Below are 22,529 nucleotides of genomic sequence, written 5' to 3'. Positions count from 1 at the left end.
GTGTGTGTGTGTACACATCACATTTATTTAGGTATTTATTTATTTATTTATTATTTTTGTGCATGTGTGCACATGTGTACCACATCATGTACATGGTGGTCAGAGGAGAAGCCACAGGAGTCAGTTCTTTCCTTCTAAGATGTGGGTCTTAGGGATCGAACACAGGTCTTCTTTCTTAATGGCAAGCACAGGTTGTGCGTGTGTGCATGTGTGTGTGTGCATGTATGTGTTTGCAAAACTTGGGTGTCATTTCTGGGGAGCCATGCAGCTGGATTTTTGAGATAATTAGCCTTGGCTGTCCAGTGAGCCCCAGGGTATCCACTTTTCTCTGCTTCCCCAGCACTGGGGCACTGTGTCCCTTTCTTTTCATGTGGGTCCTGGGGATGGAACTCAGCTTCTCTCTTTGTACAGCATGTCCTTTCCTCACTGACTCACACATCTTGCTCTTGGTGGAGGGATTCTTTACATAAATAACTGATGTTTGTGAATGCAACCCGTCCTTTCATCTCTCCCTTAGACCAAAAATGTTTTGAACTTGAAACAACCACTCTCTCTCTTCTTACTAATTTTATGCCTACTGATCCCAAAGAAAATGAAAACATTTCTTTTTGTCAGGTCAACACTTACGAAAACCTTAAAAGAGCCCCAAGATTGGTCTTCCTCCGGCTCTGACATTGTGGGTACGACGGGAAACCGTTCTTCTGACTCCAGCATGTCTTCTGTATCATATAGTGACAGCTCGAACCCATCCCTTCCAGTCTTTCCTGGAAGAGCAACGCGGCAATTCCGGAGCCATAGCTTCCCTGCTCTCTCCCGAAAGGAACCGCCTGCTCCCAGGAGCCGGGGCTCATCCCTGCCTACTTTACAGAAGACAGATCTTAAGAAATCTCTTTTAAATGAGAGCCTAGACTCCCTAGTATGGGCTCCACTCCAGCTCTCTCCTTTAGTCAGAGGAGAACTGGAAAGACACATATCACATAAGGTTTCGACTTTGCGGGCACAAGTGGTGCATCTGCCTGTGAAAAAATCCTGGGAAATACGTAACGAATTGATGAATGTACAAGGAGTCCCTGAACAAGGGCTCCCCAAAACTCAGTTACCTACACTCCTCCCTCAGAGGGCTGAGCAAAATACCAACAGTTCTCCAGATGCTCCATCGTTTCATGTCCATGTAAACATTGGGGTGAATTCTGAATTAAGCAGGACGGAAGTGTCACAGACGCTGACCTCAAACAAGCAGTTACAGTCTGCGAATGACCACCAGGTTCTTAGCTACAACCCTGTAGTTATATCAATGGGCACTCCAGCTCCCATTAACATAGTTCGGGAAGAAAACGCTTTAATAAAAAAGGATCCAAGGCATGTGTTAGAGCTGAATAGAGATCAGAGGGTCCTCGGTCTTCCAGAACAAAGGATACAGCCACAAAGGGCACAAGTAACTGACGTGGAACTGACAGCCCAGGTACCACGCTCAGCCACGGACAGCGTAAAGGTCACTCCAGTGGCACTGCTTCAGGTTATGGGCTTGATGGGAATGATCCCAGAATCACATGCGCAGGTGATAGACTGCGTGGGGTTTCCCCCGCAGCCACCAAATCAAGCAGAAACAGTGAATCTAACTCCTCAGCCATCAGATCAAGTAATTAAACCAAAAACAGTAAAAATTCAACAGTATTCAGCTACGGAATCAAAGAGTATGGCCTCAAGACAGAGTCCAGTCACAGATAATATGAAGGTAACTCCTGCGGAATTGCTTCGCATCATGGATTCTATGGGGATGATTAATGAATTATACCCACATGTCATAAAACCAGCAGAAATAGCCCCAAAGCCACAATACCAAGTCATGGAATCTGCAAAGGTGGATATACTGCATGGCCACCAAGAAATACCACCAGAAGATAAGAGTCTAGGGCTACAGCAATCAGTTCTGGGAACTGTGGAAGTGATTCCCCAGCCTCAGCATAAAGTCATGGGAACACCGAACATGACCTTGGGCCCACAGAATCAAGCCACAGAACACATTGGGATTGCTCCCGGTCCAATACATGAAAATATATTGGAAATTAGCTCAAGTGCACTTCCTAAAGCCATTGATTATACAAAAGCAACCCCAGTGGCACAACAAACCATGGATTTCATGCAGAAAATTCCACCAGGAGAGCCACACATTACAGAACCTAGGGCTTTGACCCAAACTGAAAATTTGACCACACTGCCAGCCCAGCCAGACGTTCTGACTTCTACTGTCCCAAGAGGAGCAGCAGAATCTCGAGGCATACCTCCACAGCTACCGTCTACAGTCCTAGCGTCATCAGGAGTGATTCTGCTACCATCAGGTCAATCCCTGCATGCTCTAAAGGTGACCCCGATAGTACAGGCGCCACCTGGGGTGGGAATGATCCCACCACTCCAAGTTGTAGAGCCTCCTGGTTTGATTCCACAGCCAGTGGCTCAAGTCAAAGAACCTCTGGACTTGCCTTCTGGGTTCCAGGTTCAAGCTGGAGACTCTGTGGGGATGACTCCACAACATCAAGGCGCAGAGGGTGTGTCATCGACTCCAGGACTGTCTCAGCAGGTCATGGACCCTTCAAAGTTTACCCCACGGCACCAAGACTTAGACTATTCTGAAGTGAGCCCAAGGCAAAGTCACAAAATCCCAGAAAGGGGTGGGACCTCTGACACCCAGCCCCAAATGAAGAATTCTGTAGAGATGACAGAGGTACATAATCAAATAGTGGAACCTGTGAGAACAATCACAGCACCACTAGATCAAGGTACAATACCCATAGGAAGGAGCCAAAAACATCACGTTACAGAAGTGGTGCCAGTTACACCACTACTTAAGGAAATGAAACATTTGGGGGAAAACTCAATCCCACAGCCTAAGGTTATGGATTCAACGAATTTATCCCCAGAATTACAGAACGTAAAATCTGAGCACCTAATCCCAGATCCAAGATTGCGAAATATGAAATCTGTGGACATAGCCATGGCTTTAGTCCCAGAAAAAGTAAAATATGGACCACCGACCTCAAGAGCGGTATCTACAGATTTGACCCTAGAATTGCATCAGCTGATTATGCAGTTTGAGAAATTAACCCACAGGCCACAATTGCAAAGTGAGGAATCTGTGCCATCAGCCCCTGAATCTCAACTTCAAGATGTGAAATCTGGCCAAGTGATAGTTGAAGCACAACTCCAAAACATACAGTCTGCTGGGCTGGCCCCAGGTCCACAGGTGCAAAGTGATAAATCAGTACATTTGACCCCTGGTTCACAGACTCAAGGCATGCAAAGGGTTGTTCATTCAGCCCTATCGCAGGAGTTACAAGGAGATACAAAAATGGTGGAGTTGGCTCCAAGACCATCACTTGAAGATAAGAAATCTGTGAACTTAACCCGAAAACCATATTCACAAAGCACCAGCTTTGAGAAGACAGCCCATGTACCATTGCTCGAAGATAGAAAGACTCTGTTGGTAGAAGGTAGGAGTTTAATTCCCGAGGCACTGGTGGAAAGTGTGAATCTTAGTGAATTGGTCCCAAGCACACACCTTTGTGCGGTAAAATCCTTAGAAGTGAACCCCGACCCAAGTTATCATTTCCTGGAACCTGCAGAATTGGCCCTACGGCATCAAGCCCCAGAAGAAAGAGTGGGCTCTGACATTTGTCATCAGGTGGAAGAATCTGTTGAGCTGACACAATCATCATTAGGAATGAGGCTGACGCCACTGCGCCAAACCTCAGACTCTATGGAGATGTACTCACCACCACTCCAAGAAACTCTTGAAACTAGGAACCAGGTTGTAAAAGAGATGGAAGAGACTCCAGAATCACAAAACGCAATTAAAGATGCTCTGGATTTGCTACCAGAATCAGAAGTGCAGAATATGAACTCAGTGGTGATGGCCCCAGAACCACATCCCTACTCAGATGGGAAGTTTCTACATGGGACTCTAGAATCGTGTTCAGAAATAACTCTAAGACCAGAATACAAAGACAGAGAGACTATCAGATTAACATTACCTAAAGTTGATGATACTCAGGGGGCCATGATAGAACCATATTCAGAAATGGAATCTCTGGAGTTGGGTCTAGAACCAGGAGTGCAAGGTGAGAAATCGGAGTCCTTGGCTCAACATTTGCAATCTGGGGAAGTAATTGGTAAACCACCTGTACTAGCTGTAGAGACTATCACACTAACTACAGGACCCAAACCACACATTAAACATGTGATCCCAGGGCCCCAGCTCAAAGTCAAACTTAGGCAAATGGATACAGAATCACAGTTGCAAAATGAAGACTCTATAAATGTAACACGACAGTCGTCTCTAGGAGAGGTAGGTCCTGAAAAGACAAAGCCAGAGTCAGGGCCACAAAGTCCATCCCCGAAGGAACTGATTGAGGAGACACAGCCCCCGAAAGTGAAATCTGTGCATTTCAATCTAGGACCACAGCAGCTAAGTATCAAATCTGGGTTGATTCCAGGGCCACAACTGCAAAGTGTCAGATTTCCAAAGTTCTACCAAGGGGGAAAACGAGGAAATGTCATCTCAGGCCCCCCACGTTATGGTGTGAAATCTGATGAGGCACGATCACGTTCCCCAGTACCAGAAATCAGATCATCAGATTGTATCCCGGGGCCAAATCTTCCAGAAGCAAAACTGCAATATGTGAAGCCTGTGGAAGTAAATGTAGGACCATGCTCGCAAGCTGTGAAATTCTCTGATCTGACCCCTGAGCCCAAGCACCAAGGTTTCAGATGTACACAGGTCATACCAGGTATTCACTTTCAAGATAGGAAGTCTCAGGGACTTTTGCCAGAACCCTTTTTGCCATTAAGCCAAGAGCCACAGGTTGAAGATAGGAAACTTGTTCTACCTATGGAAGTATCAGAGTTTCATAGCAGGAAACACACAATACCAGCCTCTGAACTACAATATCCAAGCGTGATATCTGAGGAGGTAAACCCGGAACTGCGGCAACAAGATACCAAAGTGTCTGAGTTCGCTTCTAGGCTAAGACCTCAAGGGGTAAAATTTGGGGAGCAAACTGCAGGACCGTTGTTTCACGGTATGCATTTTATGACTCCAGAGTTGGGGATACATAATCCAAAGCTAGCGAAGATGACCCCAGAGCTCAACGATACAAAGCAGCTGAGTTTTAACTCGTGGCCGTGCCTGCAAAATGTCAATTTTTTTGATGGAACATCAGGAACTCAATCTCAAGGTGTGACGACTTCAGAGTTACACTCGGGGCCACAGTTGGAGTGTGTAAAAATGTTTGAGTTTACCACACAGCCAAAGAGGCAAGGGATGAAGCCAGAGTTAATAATACAGGAGACGCTGTTTGAAGACAGGGCATATGTCACAAGGAATCAAGCACCAAGCTTTGAAGATGAGATGTCTTATAAACTACCTTCTGGGCCACAGATACCAATGGCAGAATCAGTGAGGTTGACTCCTGGGATACAGCTAGCAAGTGTAGACCATTCTGAGTTGGTTGGAAGACCAGAGGCACAAGGTATAGAATCTTCTGAATCGATCCCTGGGCAGCATTTGGGACATATAAAATGTGTGGAGAAGGTCACAGCATCAAAGCAGGAAGAGTTAACACCAGGGCCACATTTGGGAGATGTGAAATCTATGGAGTTAAGGTCAAAGTCAGAGAGGGAAAATGTCAAAGCTATACTGTTAACCCCAGGGAAACAAGCAGGAGATAAAGAACCTGAGGAGCTGCCCCTGGGCCCCAACTTGAAAGGTTTAAAATCTGAGTTACTACCTTCAAGACCACAGTTAGAGGATAGGAGATCTGCGGTCTTAACTCTAGGACAATGTCCAGAGAGGATAAAATCTACAGTGGTCTCCCCATGTAGCTCCCAGTCAGATGGTACAAAAACTGTGAAGTTGATTCCAGGTTCAACAATTCAAGATTTGAAGACTGTGGGGCTGGCCCGTGATACACATGTGCAAGATCTAAATGCCATGGGTTTGAAACTTGAACCAAAGCAAGAAGAGAGTCCTGTGACTTTTGTACCAGGGAAAGAGTTTCAAGATGAGTTTATGGAGGTGTTGCAAGTGCCTCAACTACAAGGTCTAAAACCCAAGGAACTGACTGCACAGTCACAAATGCGGGGTAGGAAACATGTGATTATCTCATGTTTGAAGCCACAAAGTCTAAAACCTGTGAATATAGCCAAAACACAAGGAATCCCAGGAGTAAAACTTGTGAATTTAGTCTCAACACAACCGTGTCGAGGGATGGCGCCTACGGATTTAACTCTCAAGCCTGGACAGGATGACCAGATAACTGTAAGATCACCCGAGTGGAAAGGTGGGGTTTTAGACCAGCTGAGCAAGCATTTTGAGTCAGAAAATGTGTTATCCATGAAGTCAGGTCAAGAAGCCAAACCTGCAGATAAAAAACCCAAAGAGATCAAATTTAAAGTACAATTTAAAGATACACCATCATTTGAATCGACTCCTAAACCAGTTGTTCACAGTGTAAAACCTGAAGAGGCCCAAGATGAAGCCCAGGTGCCAAGTATGAAACCATGCCAGGTGACTCCAGGGCCACAGGAGCACCAGGTGAAAGTCTCAGAGCCAATGTTAGAGCCACCATTTCAAGATGTGAAAACCATGGTGCTCACAGAGCCACACACTGGAAGTACAAAATCCGTCCGATGGATACCAATATCTGAGTTTCAAAGTGAGAAATGGGTAGGGTCAGACTTGAGGTTGCAATCTCAAAGTGCCAAACCTACAGAATTGAAGCCGTCTACAGAATGGAGGGGTGTGAGGCCCTCTGAATTGACTGTCAGGTCTAAAATAGTTCAAGAAGAAAAATCTGTAGGGTTGCATCTTGAGCCACAGTCACAGCAAGTAAAAACCTCTCCGTTAGCACTAGGGCTTCAGAAAACAAAAACTTTGAACTTAACATCAGAGCCACAACCTCAAGGAATCAAAACTGTGGATCAAAACAAAGATCCACCAGTTGGAAGGGTAAGATCCATTGAGTGGATACCAGGACCTGAGTTCCACAGCATGAAGTGTTTAGGGTTAAATTATGGGTCACAATCTCAAGGTGTCAAATCTACAGAACAGAAAATGTCTATACAGTTGGGAGGTGTGAAGCCATCAGAGACGACTGTAAGGCCAAAACTTCAAGAAGAAAAATCTGTGGGTTTTAACCTTGAATCACAAGTAAACTATACGAAGACACCTGAGTTGTCCCCAGAACCAGAGATACAGAAAGGAGAAAACGTCACATCCAATTCAGAACCACAGCCTCAGGGGATCAAAACTGTGGATCAAAACCAAGATCCATCAGTTGTAAGTGTTAGATCCGTTCAGTGGATACCAGGACCTGAGTTCCACAGCGTGAAGTGTTTAGGGTTAAATCGTGGGTCACAATCTCAAGGTGTCAAATCTACAGAACAGAAACCATCCATACAGCTGGGAGGTGTGAAGCGACCTGAAACAACTGTAAGGCCAAAACTTCAAGGGAATAAATCTGCAGATTTTAACCTTGAGCCAAAAGTACAGCACATAAAAACCCCTGGGGCATCCCCAAAACCAGAGTTACAAGAAGGGGAAAACTCAGAGCCACAGTCTGAGTGTGTAAAAAGTGTGGCCTTACACGATGGATCAGAGCCACAGTCTGATTATGTAAAAAGTGTGGCATTACATCACAGATCAGAGCCACAGGCTGAGTGTGTAAAAAGTGTGGCATTTCACAACGGATCAGAGCCACAGGCTGAGTGTGTAAAAAGTGTGGCATTACACCACGGATCAGAGCCACAGGCTGAGTGTGTAAAAAGTGTGGCATTTCACGACGGATCAGAGCCAAAGGTTAAGTGTGTAAAAAGTGTGGCATTACACCACAGATCAGAGCCACAGGCTGAGAGTGTAAAAAGTGTGGCATTACACCACAGATCAGAGCCACAGGCTGAGCGTGTAAAAAGTGTGGCATTACACCACAGATCAGAGCCAAAGGCTAAGTGTGTAAAAAGTGTGGCATTACACCATGGATTACAGCTTGAAAATACAAAATCTGTTCAGTGGATCCCAGCATCTGGCTATCAAGCTAAGAAATCTATGCTGAATCTTAGGTTACAATCTGAAGATGTCACAGCTAAAGAGTTAAACCCTTTGGCACAACTAAAGAATGTGAAGACTTCTAATGAGTTGATTACAGGGCTGAAGTTACAAAGTAAACAACCTACAGGGTCAACGCCGGAACAACAGTCTCGTGGGTTCAAAACTATTGATTTTAAATCGGAGCGCCAGTTTAGAAGTATGAAAGGATGTGACCCAAACGTAAGGTCAAAGATTAACAATATAAAATTCACATTTGAACCCAGGTTTCCCTTAGAAGTCACAGGCTCTCCTGGATTGAACCCTGGAATGCAGCCACAAGAAGTGACCTTAGGGTCACCCCCAGGAACACAACCTCAATCTGTGACATCTTTAGTGTTTAAACAAGAGTCACAGGCCTCAGAAGCGAACTATGGGGTATTAAGCCAAAGGGCACAACCACAAAGCAGTATGGAGTTAAAAAGTGCAAAATCTTCTGAGTTAGCACTTCAGACAAAGCCTTGGGATATAAAATCTGAGATCAACTCTGGGCCCCAGTGGCAAAGTGCAGAATGTTCTGACTTGACACCTGAAACAGAGTCCCAAAATATGAAATGTATCACGTCAAGTCAAGGTAAGCCATTTGCCAATCAAAGTGTCCAGCTAGACTGTAAACATGGGTCACAGTGGCAAGGTATAAAATCCAATCCAGGTCTGAGGACAAAGTCCCAAGAAATGGAAATGGAAGACTGTGAATCAGGCCCACAGTTACAAGATCTGAAATCTTCAAGGACAATCATGGGTATAAAGGTCCAAGATGTCATATCTATGGGCTTTACTCCTGGACCACAATTACAAGGTATGCCATCTGAAGTCCTTACAGAGAAGAGGGTTCATGGTGTGAAACTGGTAGAAAGCAAACCTAGTTCAAAGTTACAAGGTAAGAAACCTGATTTCACCCCAAGGAAGATGTTTTTAGGCACAAAATCAGTAGAGCTGGACTCAGTGTCCCCTTTACAAGATTTGAAATATGCTGAGCAGATCTTGGGTATGAAACTTCAAGATGTGAACTCTATGGAACATCATGTTACAAGTATAAAATCTCCCGAGCTGGTAACACAGATAAAATCCCAAGGCATAAAAGCAATGGACTTTAATTCAGGATCACAGCCACAAAATAAAAAGCCATCTGAGTTGGCTCATGGGAAAAAGCTCCAAAGTATGGAATCTTTGATAGTGGAGTCAAAGTCCCCAAATGGGGAATCTGTGGAGTTAAACTTGTGTGTGAATTCTTCCGTATGCACCCCAGGACCAAGTCCTCCATGTGTAAATTCTTCCATATGCACCCCGGAGCCAAGTCCTCCGTGTGTGAATTCTTCCGTATGCACCCCAGAGCCAAGTCCTCCGTGTATGAATTCCACTGAGTGCAATTCTAAAGCACATTTTCAAAATGTGAATTCTTCTGCATGCATTCCAAGCCAAAACCCTCAGTGTGAACATTCTAATAGGAATAATCTTGGGCCACTTCTTCAAGGAATGCATTCTGGTACAACATTTCCAGCAGCACAAATGATGTGTGTAAATTCTGTTTGGTGCAGTGTCCAAACACATTTGCAAAATGTGAATTCTTCTGCATGTCCTCGAAGACAAGAATCACAGTCTGCAAATTCTATGGGCTACAACCCTGGGCCACATTTAGAAGCTCCTAAACATCAAGGTATGAAGTTTCCTGAGTTGAACCCAGGGACAGGAATTCAAAGAGAGATGCCTATAACGGTTAACCCAGGACAGCACTTGCAAGATTTAAGGCTTGAATTAACTCCAGGGTCAAATATTGCAGGTATAGCACCTGCAGAATACAACCCTGGGCCACAGGAACAATGTATGAATTTTTCTGAATTGAATCCAGGATTAGAATTACAACGCATAAATTTAGCGAAGCTTGGTTCAGGGCCACAGTTGCAAAACATAGAGTCCTTTGCATGGACCCCTGGATCAGAATCTCAGTATACAAGACCTGTTCTATTGAGCCCCGGACCCCCTTTTCAAGGTGTGAAGCCATCTAACTTATCGGTAGGGGCAAAGTTTCAAGAGATCCCATTTTTGAAGAAGCAATTTGGGTCACGGCAGCAAACTGCACAACCCATGTTGACTCCGAAGCCTCAGTCAACTGGTGTGGACTCTGTGGAAGTTTTACCAACACCACTGCCTGAAGATAAAATGTTTCCAGAGATGAGCAAACAACCATTGCTGTTCCTGCCACGAAGTGGAAACTCTGTGGGCTTATCACCAAGTCCATTCCTTCAAAATGTGACATTTGGGAACCAAATTCCCCAAACAAATGATCAAATCACAGAACCCTCTAAGGTGACAGGCAGACCAGCACACCACCTGGTGGACTATGCAGAGATGAACACGAAGATCAGGTACCAAGCCCCTAAATTGGTAAATTATATTCCGCTGCCCGTTTATCAAGAAGATGCGGGATCTTCAGAAATGATGAAAGGGTTGGGACACAAAAGCACAGAAACAACAGAGAAATCTATGAGGTTGACCTCCAAGCCAACGGATACAGTCACAGAATCATTGGGGATGCCGCAGCAGCCAGAGCTTCAAGTGCCAGGATTTGCTGATCTGACTCCAACACTAAGTGATCAAAAAGGTTCAAATGCCTCAGAACTGACCCCACAGAAAAACTACCAGAGCCTAGAAACCCTGGAGTTGCTTTCTTGTTCGTGGCCTCAAGTGAAAGATTTCGTGCAGTCACAGACCCAACCAGCCACAGGATCTAAGAGAATGACCCTCGACCTCAAGAATCATGCCACAGAAATGACGGGGCTAACTTGTAAGATAAGACAAGGGAAAGAATTTCTTAGAGTGTCTTCAACGCCAGTAAACAGAGAGAATGAATGTGTTGAAAAATCTCCACGGCCATATCCTCAAGACTTAGAACCTGTGATGGGGAGCTCCGAGAAAAGATCCCCAAGGGAACAATCTGTAGCCTCGTCACCAAGGCCATTCTATCATGTTCCAGATTCTACTCCGGGGATAACACCAGGACCTCAGATTCCCGAATCTGTAGGTTTGATCTCTAAGCCATGGCTGCAAAGGGAAGAATTCCTAGAGTTGGCCGCCAAGCCAACCAATCAAGTTGTGGGAAATACAGCCTCTGTAGAGCTCCCGTTTGAGGAATGTCAGACAGAAGAGGTAGGAAGTGGTCTACCAACGCCCCAGAAGACAAGCATTGAAAAAGTGAACGCCACTCCAATAGAATCACTGGATCAGATTATAAACTTTGTAACGGTCAGCCCAAAGCCACTCAATCAAATGACAGAACCTGCAAAGACACAGCTTCAAGTTCCTCAAGTCTCTAAATCTCTGACAGTGATTCCTGGACCACCACTTCAAGTTATAGAGTCAGTGATGATACCGGAGCCGACCTCTCAAGGGTCAAAATATGTTGATTTGACTCCCAAACTGCATGATATGATAGTTTCAGAGTTTGCTCCAAGACTTTGGCTACAAAATGTTCAAACTAAGAAATTAATTGCAGAGCCAACACATCAGATTTTAGAAATGATAGAATTACCAGGCTTTCAAGTGATAAAGACAATATTGCATCCCAAGCCCCTGCTTCTGATTGCGAGATCCGAAGAGCTGGCGCCGGGACCAAGTCCTCAGGCTGTAGAACCAATAGGAGTTGCCACAAGATCAAGAACTCAAGTAAAGGATCCTTTGAATTTGCTCCCAAGACCACATCTTCAAGACAAGATAAAACCTATAGAACGAACTCTAAGGGCAAATATTCAAGAAAATTTTCCAGAATTAATCTTACAGCAAACATCTCCACTTGAGGAACCTCCAGTATTAACTCACAAGCAAAGGCTTCAGGCTGGAAAATCTGTAGGACTCAAAAGAGAATCTCCTAAAGTACTGGAAATGGATCTGAATCAAGGACGGGCGTTTCAGAACAGAGATTCAGAAATGATAACATCAGAAAAGTTACAAGCAGAGAATTACTTCTCTAGGTTCCTAAGCAGCCCTCCGATCCCATTCATTTCAAGCTCTGTCAAAACAAGCGAATTAGGGCCCCTTCAGGGTTCTGGAATGCCGGAAGTGTCAAGAGCCCGGACTATGAAGAACTTTAATGTTGGCATTTTGCAGTCTCCAGAGTCCTATACAGACACTATTAGGATACGGTCACCAGCTCTTCCCTTGGTCCTTCCTTCTGATAAAACAGGGAACTCTGTGGGATCCCTATATCCTGAGATCTGGGATATGGATTTCATAACTAAGGAATCAACCGAAAAGAAGCAAATGGAAGAATTTGGGAATACACTGCAGAGCTATTCTCCGTATCCACTGAGATTACTACCCTCGGAGTTTCAGGCAGGATTAGGAGCTCGAAGAAACTCTATTCGTTCTTTCCTGGGCAGACAACTGAACATCTGGGAAAGCCATGTCTGTAGGCAGCGACTACCCAGGAAGTACCTCTCCAATATGCTGATGCTGGGGAATGTTCTGGGAACCACTATGGAAAGAAAGCTTTGTTCTCAACCGTTTTTAACAGAAGGAGCCACTATGGGTATCTGCCAATCGATTCAGAATTTATTTGGGGTTCCAGCTGAATTGATGGAATTTTCCCAGAGCCTACTAGAGAGGGGCCCAATGACAATTTCACAGACGTCAGTGGTCAAAAACTATATTCAGAGACATATCTTAGGCCATGGTCATGAGAAAAGAATACCCTTAAAGATGTGGACACGTGGATCCACATCCTCCATAATACAGCAGTACTCTGGGACTAGATTGGGACTAAAGAAAACGAACTCAAAACTCAGTGATATATTCCAGGAAGTCACTCAGCACGTGCCTGTCTCATGTACAGGGGCCCAGTTTCTTGCCTTAGGGAAGCCAGAGTCTCCTTTCGGGATACTTTACAGTAGGGAAGATCCTGTTTCCAGGGAGCCGAGTAATATCTCCCAGAGCGATTCACAAACAGGAACTTCCGAGACTCACCACTCCTTCGAGGCAAGTTGTTTTTCCCAGACCAATACCGAGCTCTCAGAAGAGCTTAAAGATCTAAAGCTAGAGATAGCAGCAAAACTCTTACGGAGTCAGATACCCTACAACGTCCCTCCACCCTCAGAGTCGGGTCTTGTCCTGAAATACCCCATCTGCTTGCAGTGCGGCCTATTTTCAGAATGTGGATGTGGTCATACGTCCCAGTCTGCTTACATTCTCGTCTACCCACAGACCCACCTTATAAAAACCCCTGAAGGCCGTGGTGAGATCCAGACGCATCTTGGTTTTAGGTTGCACATTAGAAAAAGACCTCAAGTCTCAAAGGATTGTGGGAGAAACAGAGCAGACACATCGAAGAACCCTTCCTCCTCATCACACAGAAAAGCTAAAATCTATACTCCAGCTTCCAAGAGTCCAACTTCTACAAGAGATTTCCAGTCCAGATCTTCCCAGTCTCCGGCTTCTGTACCAGTTCACAGGAGGCAAAAGCAATGGGGCAGCCATGGTGTGGCAGGGAAGACAAAAGCCAAAGACTCTGGGCATTATGAATTCTGTGAGGTTCTCTCCGCGTCAGAGAGTGACTCTGAAAGTAACCAGCATGAAAAATGGGCTAAGTCAAGACTCAGTAAGACCTCAGACTTAAAATATCCAATGAAGAAAATCACCAAGGAACTTAAAAAGCAAAACATAAAGCTCTACAAAAACAGTAGACCCACAGAAGAGTGTCCTTCTGGAACACTGACAGATCCATCAAGAAGCAAGAGTATCAAAACCACTCAAACCAGCACTGTTTCTTCAAAGAGACAACCGAAGAAATCCTCTCAGCCCAGGTTCATCCAGCGGCTTTCTCAGGGCCTAAAGCAGGCATTCCAAAGAGCACATAGAGCTATGGCTATCACCAAACAGAAGCCTGAGGACAGGGCTAGTCCAGACAATTTGTGGTCAAGCAAAAACTTGTACCCCGAAGAAAAAGACGAGGATGATTGTTTAACAGATGGCAGAGGTGCCAGCACTCCTGTTATCAAGCAAAAGTTCATGGGTTCCACCCCTAAGAAAGAAGACAGATCGCAGGAAACATGTGACCAAGCTCAACAATCAAAACAAGTGAGCTCTCTCCAACCCAGACCTTTGGAATTGGCGAAGAACATTGTTTCTGAGAGGAATGTCATTATCCTAGCTACTCCAATCCTACAGCCTTTGAGTAGAGTTCTAAATGTCAACAGCAGAACAAAGAAAAACTATGAATTCTTCAGTCCAGAGTCTAAGAACTGTTCTAAAGTAGGAGCCAAATTTCAGGTCCAAGAGACACTCGTGCCTGACTCCCTTCTGAAGAGAACCATGCAGAGTCACTTCAAACACGAGCAAGAACAACACAGGACCTATCACAGCCTGTCTGAGAGATCTCTTCGGACACACCACAGTCCTCAGAGAAAGCCTAGGAGTCCCTCTGACAGAACCCTTAGCAGCCTCTCAGTGAGGGGATGTCGCAGTCCCTCCCAGAGGAAGGATGGCAGTCCCTCTAGAAGAACCCCTCAGAGTATCTCTGACAGGAGCCCACCCAGGCTCTCTAAGGGGAGAGGTCGCAGTCCCTCAGGGAGGAGCCAACCCAGCCCTTCTGGGAGAAGGCCTCGCAGTTCCTCAGGGAGGAGCCCTCGTAGTAGTAGCCCTCGAGAGAGAAGGGGACGTAATCCCTCCCCCAAGGGTTGGCTTGGTCTTTATGGGAGGAACCAACACAGTCCCCCTTATCAGAGATGCTGCAGCCCCTCCAAAAGGAGCCATCTCAGTCCCATCCAGAGGACATGGGCCAGTCCTTCAGAATGGAGCCATAGTACTCTCTCTGAGATACCCCCTTCCAGATGCTCTGGCAGGACAAGGCAAAGTTCTTCTGAAAGAGGCTACCGCAGTCCCTCTAGGTCCAGGCTCCACAGGCCTTCTTCCGGACTCCACCGCAGCCATTCTCAGAGAACTCACTACAGCCCCTCTGACAGCAGAAGCAGTCATTCTGAGAGGAGCCGACACTTAGAGAGGAACCAGCAAGGTCACCATGCGAGACCCCATCACAGCCCCAAGGGGAGGCTCCGGCACAGTTCCCCTAAGGAGAGACCCAGACATAGCTGGTCTAAAGAGTTCCTGCAAATCTTCACCTAGCTGCCCCTTCCTGCTCAGCCACTGCCTGCACCCTCAGCAATCAAAGAACTATCTAGGAGGGGAGTGAGAATGGGTCCGTAATTTATTTAAGATCAATAAAGGGGTAATAATTGAACTCTCTTTGCAGCCATAAGATCACTTGTGGGGTGGGTGGGACTGGATGTGCAAACGCCCGGAGCTGAAGGGTTGGGGTTCACAAGGACCCCTGAAATCTTCAGGCTTCGCCCACTTGCTCCAAGGAGGTTCTGATCCTCCTGCCTCCACCTCCCAAATGCTAAAATTATAGGCATGTGCTATAATGTCTGGCATATGTGGTGCCGGGGATCAAAGCTGGGCGTCATGCGTGCTAGGCAAGCCCCAGCCCTCTAGAATTAAAATGGTCTTAAAAATTATTTTAGTTATTTGTGTGTATGTATTACGTGTGTGTGGATGCAGGCATGCCTGTGTTATGCTGTGCCTGTGGAGTTGATTCTGTCCATCTACTGTGGGTCCTGGGGACTGAACGCTCATCAGTAGTAGACTTCTGCAGCAAGACCTTTTAACCACTGAGACATCTTGCCGGTCCTATATTGATGGTTTTAAAAAATATTTATTTTATGTGTATGGGTATTTTGTCTGCATATATGTCTATGTTCCATGTGGTCTGTACACCACATGCATGCCTGGTGTTCCCCAAGGCTAGAAGAGGGCATTGGATCCCATGGACTGGAGTTACAGAAGACTGTAAGTTTCTAGGTGGGTCCTGGGAATTGAATCCTGGACCTCTGGTAGAGCAAGCAGTGCTCTTAACTGATGAGCCATCTCTCTAGCCCCTTAGTTAAAAAAAAAAAATAGGTCAAATGTCATGGCACAGGTTTTTAACCTAAGCACTGGGGAATCTGAGCAGATCACTGAGTTTGAGGTCAACTTGGTCTACACTGTGTGTCTCCACTGTGTGATGGGCAGATTTTGAAGGACATGGCTAACATCAGTAAGGTTAGGGAAGAGGCTTTTGTACGACTGAGGTGGGAGACGCTGGCGGTCTGGACTGGTGGTCGTATGGCCAGGCAGATATCAGACTGGGAATACGTGTGAAGACTAAGACCTGGGCTGGGATGTAGCCCAGCTGGTAGAGCACTCTAGTGTTCGCTAAGCTCTGGGTTCATCTCCACCACTGAATAAACTGGCGAGGCAGTGCAAGCCTGCAATCTCAGCACTGAGAGGAAGTGGCAGGAGGATCAGAACTCCAAGGTCACCCTTGGCTATATATGAAATTTGAGGCCAGCCTGGGCTACACAAGACTTTGCTTAAAAACAAAATCTGAAAAAAACAAGACAAAAACAAAATTGGGGCTGGAAGGATGGTTTAGCAGTTAAGAGCATTTGTTGCTCTTGTAGAGGACCTGAGTTTGGTTCCCAGCACATACAAGGTGGCTCACAACCACCTGTAACTCCAGTTTCAGGGGATCTGATACCCTCTTCGGACCTCCATACATGGGTACCTATGTAAGCAAAACAGTCATATACGTAAAAATAAAATATACCTTAAAAGGTAAAAAGTAGACAGACAGAGAGGTAGATAAGTAGATAGATAGATAGACAGACAGACACACAGGCAGACGAGATAGAGTCCTGAGAACTTGCGGACAGCTTACATGGGGTAAAGGGAGGAGGGGTATATATGAAAAAGCTCAAGCTGCTTCCCAGAAACAGCTGACATTACTAAGCCCTTACATCTAAGCCTTTTGCAGATTTTCTTGTTCTTCACCACCATTACCATCGCCACTCTCCTTTATAATACTATGTGGTAAATACTGTCATCAGTGCCCCCATTTTATATGAAGAAAACCAAATCCCAGGGTTGGAAAGGGTGAATGACCTAAGTTTATACAAGATGAAAAGTTGAACCAATGTTTGAACTCAAGGAATTTGAGGTCGCAAATGTGTTCATTACCTCTGTGCCACACCCAGGAAAGACAGAGAGGTATGTTAAAAAGACTTGGGCAGGCTGCAGAGATGGCTTAGTGGTTAAGAGTGTGTACTGCTCTTGCAGAGGACCTGAGTTCAATTCCCAGTATCTACATATGAAGGCTCATAACCGCCTGAAGCTCTCGCTCCAGGGGATCCTACACCTCTGGCCTCTGCAGGGACCATCATTCATGTGGACATACCCACACATGGACCCTCACATAGACACATTGTGGCAGTGTGGATGGGACTGCCTCCCACTGGCTCAGATGTCTGAAGACTTGGTCCCCAGGAGGTGGAACTGTTTGGGAAGGATTGGGAAGTATGGCCTTGTTGGAGGAAGTTTGTCACTGCAGGTGAGGCTTTGCTGTTTCAAAAGTTTTCTGCCATCTCCAGTGCTGTCTGTTTGCTGGTTCCACGATGTGAGCTCTCAGCTGTCCAGGCCACTGTGCTCGCACTGCTCCTATCATGGAACTGTAAGGTCATTTTGTGCGGCTTTTATAGGCTGCCTTGGTCACGGTGTTTTGCCACAGTAATCGAAAAGTGACTAAAACACACCCAGTTCAAAGTAACTAAATTTTAAAAATGTAAAAACTTTAAATATATAAACAGTAATAATACAAACAAGAAACAACCACTTAAAGGAGAACCTTGCAAAGGAGAAGCTAAAACATTAGGACATACTCAGAGCTAGAGGGACAGCTCTGCAGTCAGGAGTGTGTACTGCTCTTGTAGAGACTGGAGTCTGGTTCCAGCACCTTTACCAAGGCGGCTCACAACCGCCTTGAACTCCAGCTCCAGGAGGTTCAAAACTCTCTTCTGACCTTGGCAGGCACTGGCACTCACATGCACAAACCCACACATCGACATTCTTATTCACAGAATTTAAAACTATTTTTATTTATTTTTATTTTTTTTTATTTTTATTTTTTGGTTTTTCGAGACAGGGTTGATCTAGAGTAGGAAGGTGTTTGGAGTAAGTGCACCAGGAAGGGCTCATGTTGGGGTGTGTGGGAAGCAGTGCTCACACACAGGACAGAAGCAGCCCACAGGCCTCCTAGTGGCCAGCATTCAGTTCCACAGCTCTTACCTCTCAGCAGTGCGGAGCTGCCTTGCCTCCAGGGCCAGTTTGCTCAAGGTTTTCCACGTTGCCTCTGTTTCTGGGGTCATCTCCAGGGTCTCCAAGAAGGCTGTTGCCCTGGAGAGGAAGGGAAGAAATCACAGGAGTGAAGCAGGATCTGGAGGAGCAGAGGGGAACCCTGGTGCTGCTGGGGCAGCAGGAGGGGGGGGGGGGGGAAGAAAGGCCAGAAACACCGCCCTTTGTCTAGGCCCCTCCCATGACTCCAGGGCCCCATTGATCTGTGACAGTTTTATGGGTCACTGCAGGCATCTGCTAGGCCCACTCTGGCTCAGCACCACACTGGCTGTTAGCAGCTCTCACCGGGTGTAGTTGCCATCATCGATGACTGTTCCAAACTCAATCAGGCCCTCGTCCAGGGTGTAGACCACAGTCATCACCCCTTCGGTCACCATCACCTCTGTCTTCCCTCCACCTCGCTCCAGACCTACAACGTCACCCTGCACAGTATACAAAGAGTGGCATCCAGTTCTTCAGTAGGAAACAGACTTAGGGGTGTGTGTGCACGCACAGACTGTGGGTGCGTGTGTGACTGCACTTGTCCACGTGAGCAGGCCAGGAGACACGCTCGGGTGTCACTCCTCAGCTGCTTCCACCCTTTCTTTCTTCAACCAGGATCTCAGCTTGGCCCTGGAATTTACCAAGTAAGCTGGGCTGAGCCCTAGGGGTCTGCCTGTCTCTGCCTCTCCAGCTCTGGGATTTAAGTGTGCACTAACACGCTTCACTTTCTTGCTGTATGTTCTGGGGCTCAAACTCAGGCCCCTCTACTTGAACAGCAAGCACTTTACCAAATGAGTTATCTTCTCAACTCTTAGACTGATATTCTTTTTAAAGTATATTATTTTGTCAGGCAGTGGTAGTACACACCTTTAACCCCAGCACTCAGGAGGCAGAGGCAGGTGGATCTCTGTGAGTCTGAGGACAGCCTGGTCTACAGAGTGAGTTCCAGGACAGCCAGGGCTGCACAGAGAAACCCTGTAATATATATCTATATAATTACTTTTTCACGTTTATTTATTTAGCATGTGTGTGTCCATCCATGTGGGCTCTGAAGACTGAACTCAGGTCATCAGGCTGAGCAGCAAGCACCCTTATTCATGGAACCATTTCCCCAGGCCCCAGACTGAGATAGTCTTGGGGGTCCTCCAGGTAAATTACAACTTAAACCTGAACCCAGAACATACTTTTTCTTTTCCGGCACTGCTTAGTTCACGTGACAAAATCACTAAGAATGTTCCCCACCTCTATGCTACCCATCCCCCTTTAAAAAATAAAAAAAAACAACCAAAACAAAACAAATGAGTAAAATGACATTTTTTAGCGGGGTGGTGGTGGCCAATGCCTTTAATCCCAGCACTTGGGAGGCAAAGGCAGTGAACTCTGTGAGTTCAAGGCCAGCCTGGGCTACTAGAGCTAGTTTCAGGACAGGCTCCAAAGCTACAGAGAAACCCTGTCTCAAAAAACCAAAAATAATAATAATAATAATAAATAAACAATAAAAAAGAGAAAAGACAGAAGGGCAAAGGCCAAAAGCTAAAATCTGAGCAGCAGGAAAGGGGGTGCTGCTCTGAAGGCAAATGCATGTATCCGACAATGAGCCTCAGGCCTTCAGCACGTGGATGGGCTGAATCAGTCTCTGAGTAAACCCAGCCTAGCCCGTTCTGTAGCAAAGGGCACCAAAGCAAGCGGAGCACAGCCTTACCATGGATTCTGATTGCTACAGAAGCAAACAACCATCTCAGCAGGAAAACAAGTAGAGACTGCCTTCAGAGTAACATGTGGGTGTATGTGTGCAAGCACACGCACATACAACACAACCAGTACGAAAGAATAAATTGTAATTGTAAACAATAATTTTAGGTCTTTAAGCATTTTAGATATTAAAAATGGCAGTTATAGATAATGCATTGTAATAAAATTAAATATTACATATTTGAAGATATAAAAATGACATGGAAAATTAACTAAGGAAAAACTGGAATGGCTGGGCATACTGGAAAAAGAAATAAAATTTTATGGACGTGAAGCCTGAGACATTGAACATGGAGAAGTTCCTGGCCCAAATTTAACTCTGAAGCAAAACCCCAATTGTGGCATAAGCAGCAGACAAGGAAAAGAGTGAGCCAAGGAGCTGAAGGAGAGATCTGAAGATACTATCTGGAATGTTCATGGAGCAGAAGAAGGAGACACAGAAGAAGCTGAAAAGGCAAACAAGATGGAGCAAGAAACGTAGCATATGCTGAGTCAGAATTCCTGGGAGAATGGTAACAGCGTTCCGAGAGAGAGTGGCCGAGAAGTTCCCAAGACTGAGCATGATGTGTGTGTTCAGAACTACATGAAACCCAACATATGCTGCATGGGATATCATTTAAATTCATGTAAAAAGGCTGGAGTACAGCTCAGTACCAGAGAATTTATTTCTAATGTACAGGTTCAGTCGCTAGCCATCCACTGCAAAAACAACCCCCAAACCCTCTAACCCGATGGGTGGCCCGTGACTACAGTCCCTATCTCTCAAGAGGCAGGGCAGGAGGACAGCCTGGGCCCCGAAATCTGAGGCCAGAGGAAAAAAACTATGTACAAAAATTGTAGTCAAGTGTCAAAACATCCAAAAAAAAAAAAAAAGTAGGTTTTAGGAGCAACCAAAGGGGCAAGAGTAGATAGCTCAGAGATTAAGAACACTGCTATGGCAGAGGGCCCAAGCTTGGTTCCCAGTACACATGGGCACTCACAGCAAGTGGCCAGTACCTCCAGCTCTGAGGAGTCTGATGCCCTCTTCTGGCCTCAGCAGGCATTGCACACATGTGCACAACACATGTTATCTATTGGGATAACATGTTACAAAAAGCTAAGAAAAGTTAGCTGTCAGTTTGAAGTTGGGTACTTAGTCCCAAAGGGTTTTTAGAACAAAAGCTGAACAAAGCTACTTTCAGATCATCAAAACCTGAGAGAGTATAATCTTCCACTAAAGAGACCCTCACCAAAGGGATTTCTAAGTGATATTCTCCAGGCAGAAAATTAATTCCTGAGGGGAGACCAAAACTGCAAGAAGAAAAAGTAGGAAGAAATATGGTAGTGGGGAAATCTAAGTTCTGTCCATATAAGGTAATAGTGTCATAAATCACGTGTGGTGGCCCGTGTTTGTGATACCAGCACTCATGGAAGCCAGCCTGGGTTACAAGTTCCAGTTCCAGGTCATTCAGGGAGGAAGGAGAGGAGAGAAAGAATGAGACATTGAATATGAATGATGCCCATTTTGGGAGTTAAAAAAAAATCTTATAGCAAGGCATGGCGGCCCAGATCTTTAATCCCAGCACTCAAGTACTTAGGAGGTAAAGGCAGGGGAATGGGAGGGAGGAGAGGGAGTGGGAACTGGGATTGGCATGTAAAATGAAAAAAAGATTGTTTTCTCTCTTAAAAAATTAAATAAATAATTTTTTTTTAAAAAAATCCCTCAAAAAACAAAACCAAACCAAACCAAACAACAAAAAACCCCACACAAAAAAGAAAGAAAGAAAAACAAAAACCCATCAAAACTAAAGGAACCCTTTACTACTCCTGGAAGCGCAGTGGTAAATACTTGTGCAGTGTGCTTGAAGCCTGGGTTTGATTCCAGCACAGCAGCAGCAGCAACAACGAAGATTAGCACTAAGAACCAGAGAGAAGGTTCGACAGGTAGAGGTGCCTGTTGGCCTGCATTCACTCCTGGGACCCGCATGGTGGGAAGAGCAGACTCCCACAAGTTGTCCTCTGGCCTCCATAGATGCATACACACATACACAAAATAAATAAATGTAATTTAAAAATTTAAAGGTTAGAATGAAAATATTGTTCAACAAAGAAAAAAGAGAGGTAACCAAAGCCAAAGCCTTGCAAGGTCCTATATTATTTGTGGGGAGAGAGAAAGTTACATGGTGGCTAACTTGAGAGCCTTCAAGGGCTTGCATATGAGTGTGTGGTAAGTGTGTGGTGTGTGTGTATGTGTGTGTGTGGTGTGTGTGTGTGGTGTGTGTGTGTGGTGTGTGTGTGTGTGTGGTGTGTGTGTGTGGTGTGTGGTGTGTGTGTGGTATGTATGTGGAGGATGTGTGTGTGTGGTATATGGTGTGTGGTGTGTGTGTGTGGTGTGTGTGTGGTGTGTGTGTGTGTGGTGTGTGTGTGTGATATGTATGTGGAGGATGTGTGTGTGTGTGTGATG

The 22,529-nt window shown here is 45.5% G+C and overlaps 1 protein-coding gene across 1 annotated transcript; it reads left to right on the top strand.

Moving 5' to 3' along the window:
• Window positions 1-2,206: 2,206 nt before the first annotated feature.
• Window positions 2,207-19,705, top strand: LOC121439666 (uncharacterized protein C2orf16-like). Its single transcript, XM_041640232.1, has 2 exons — window positions 2,207-4,115; window positions 19,357-19,705. Exons 1-2 carry the CDS (start codon window positions 2,399-2,401, stop codon window positions 19,410-19,412), a joined length of 1,773 nt encoding a protein of 590 aa, XP_041496166.1. The 5' UTR covers window positions 2,207-2,398; the 3' UTR covers window positions 19,413-19,705.
• The last annotated feature ends 2,824 nt before the right edge of the window (window positions 19,706-22,529 follow it).

This window comes from Microtus oregoni, unplaced genomic scaffold (assembly GCF_018167655.1).
Source record: "Microtus oregoni isolate MIOR12 unplaced genomic scaffold, Mior012 000062F_ref0000492, whole genome shotgun sequence".
NCBI lineage: Eukaryota > Metazoa > Chordata > Mammalia > Rodentia > Cricetidae > Microtus > Microtus oregoni.
This window is presented reverse-complemented; position numbering and strand designations above follow the sequence as displayed.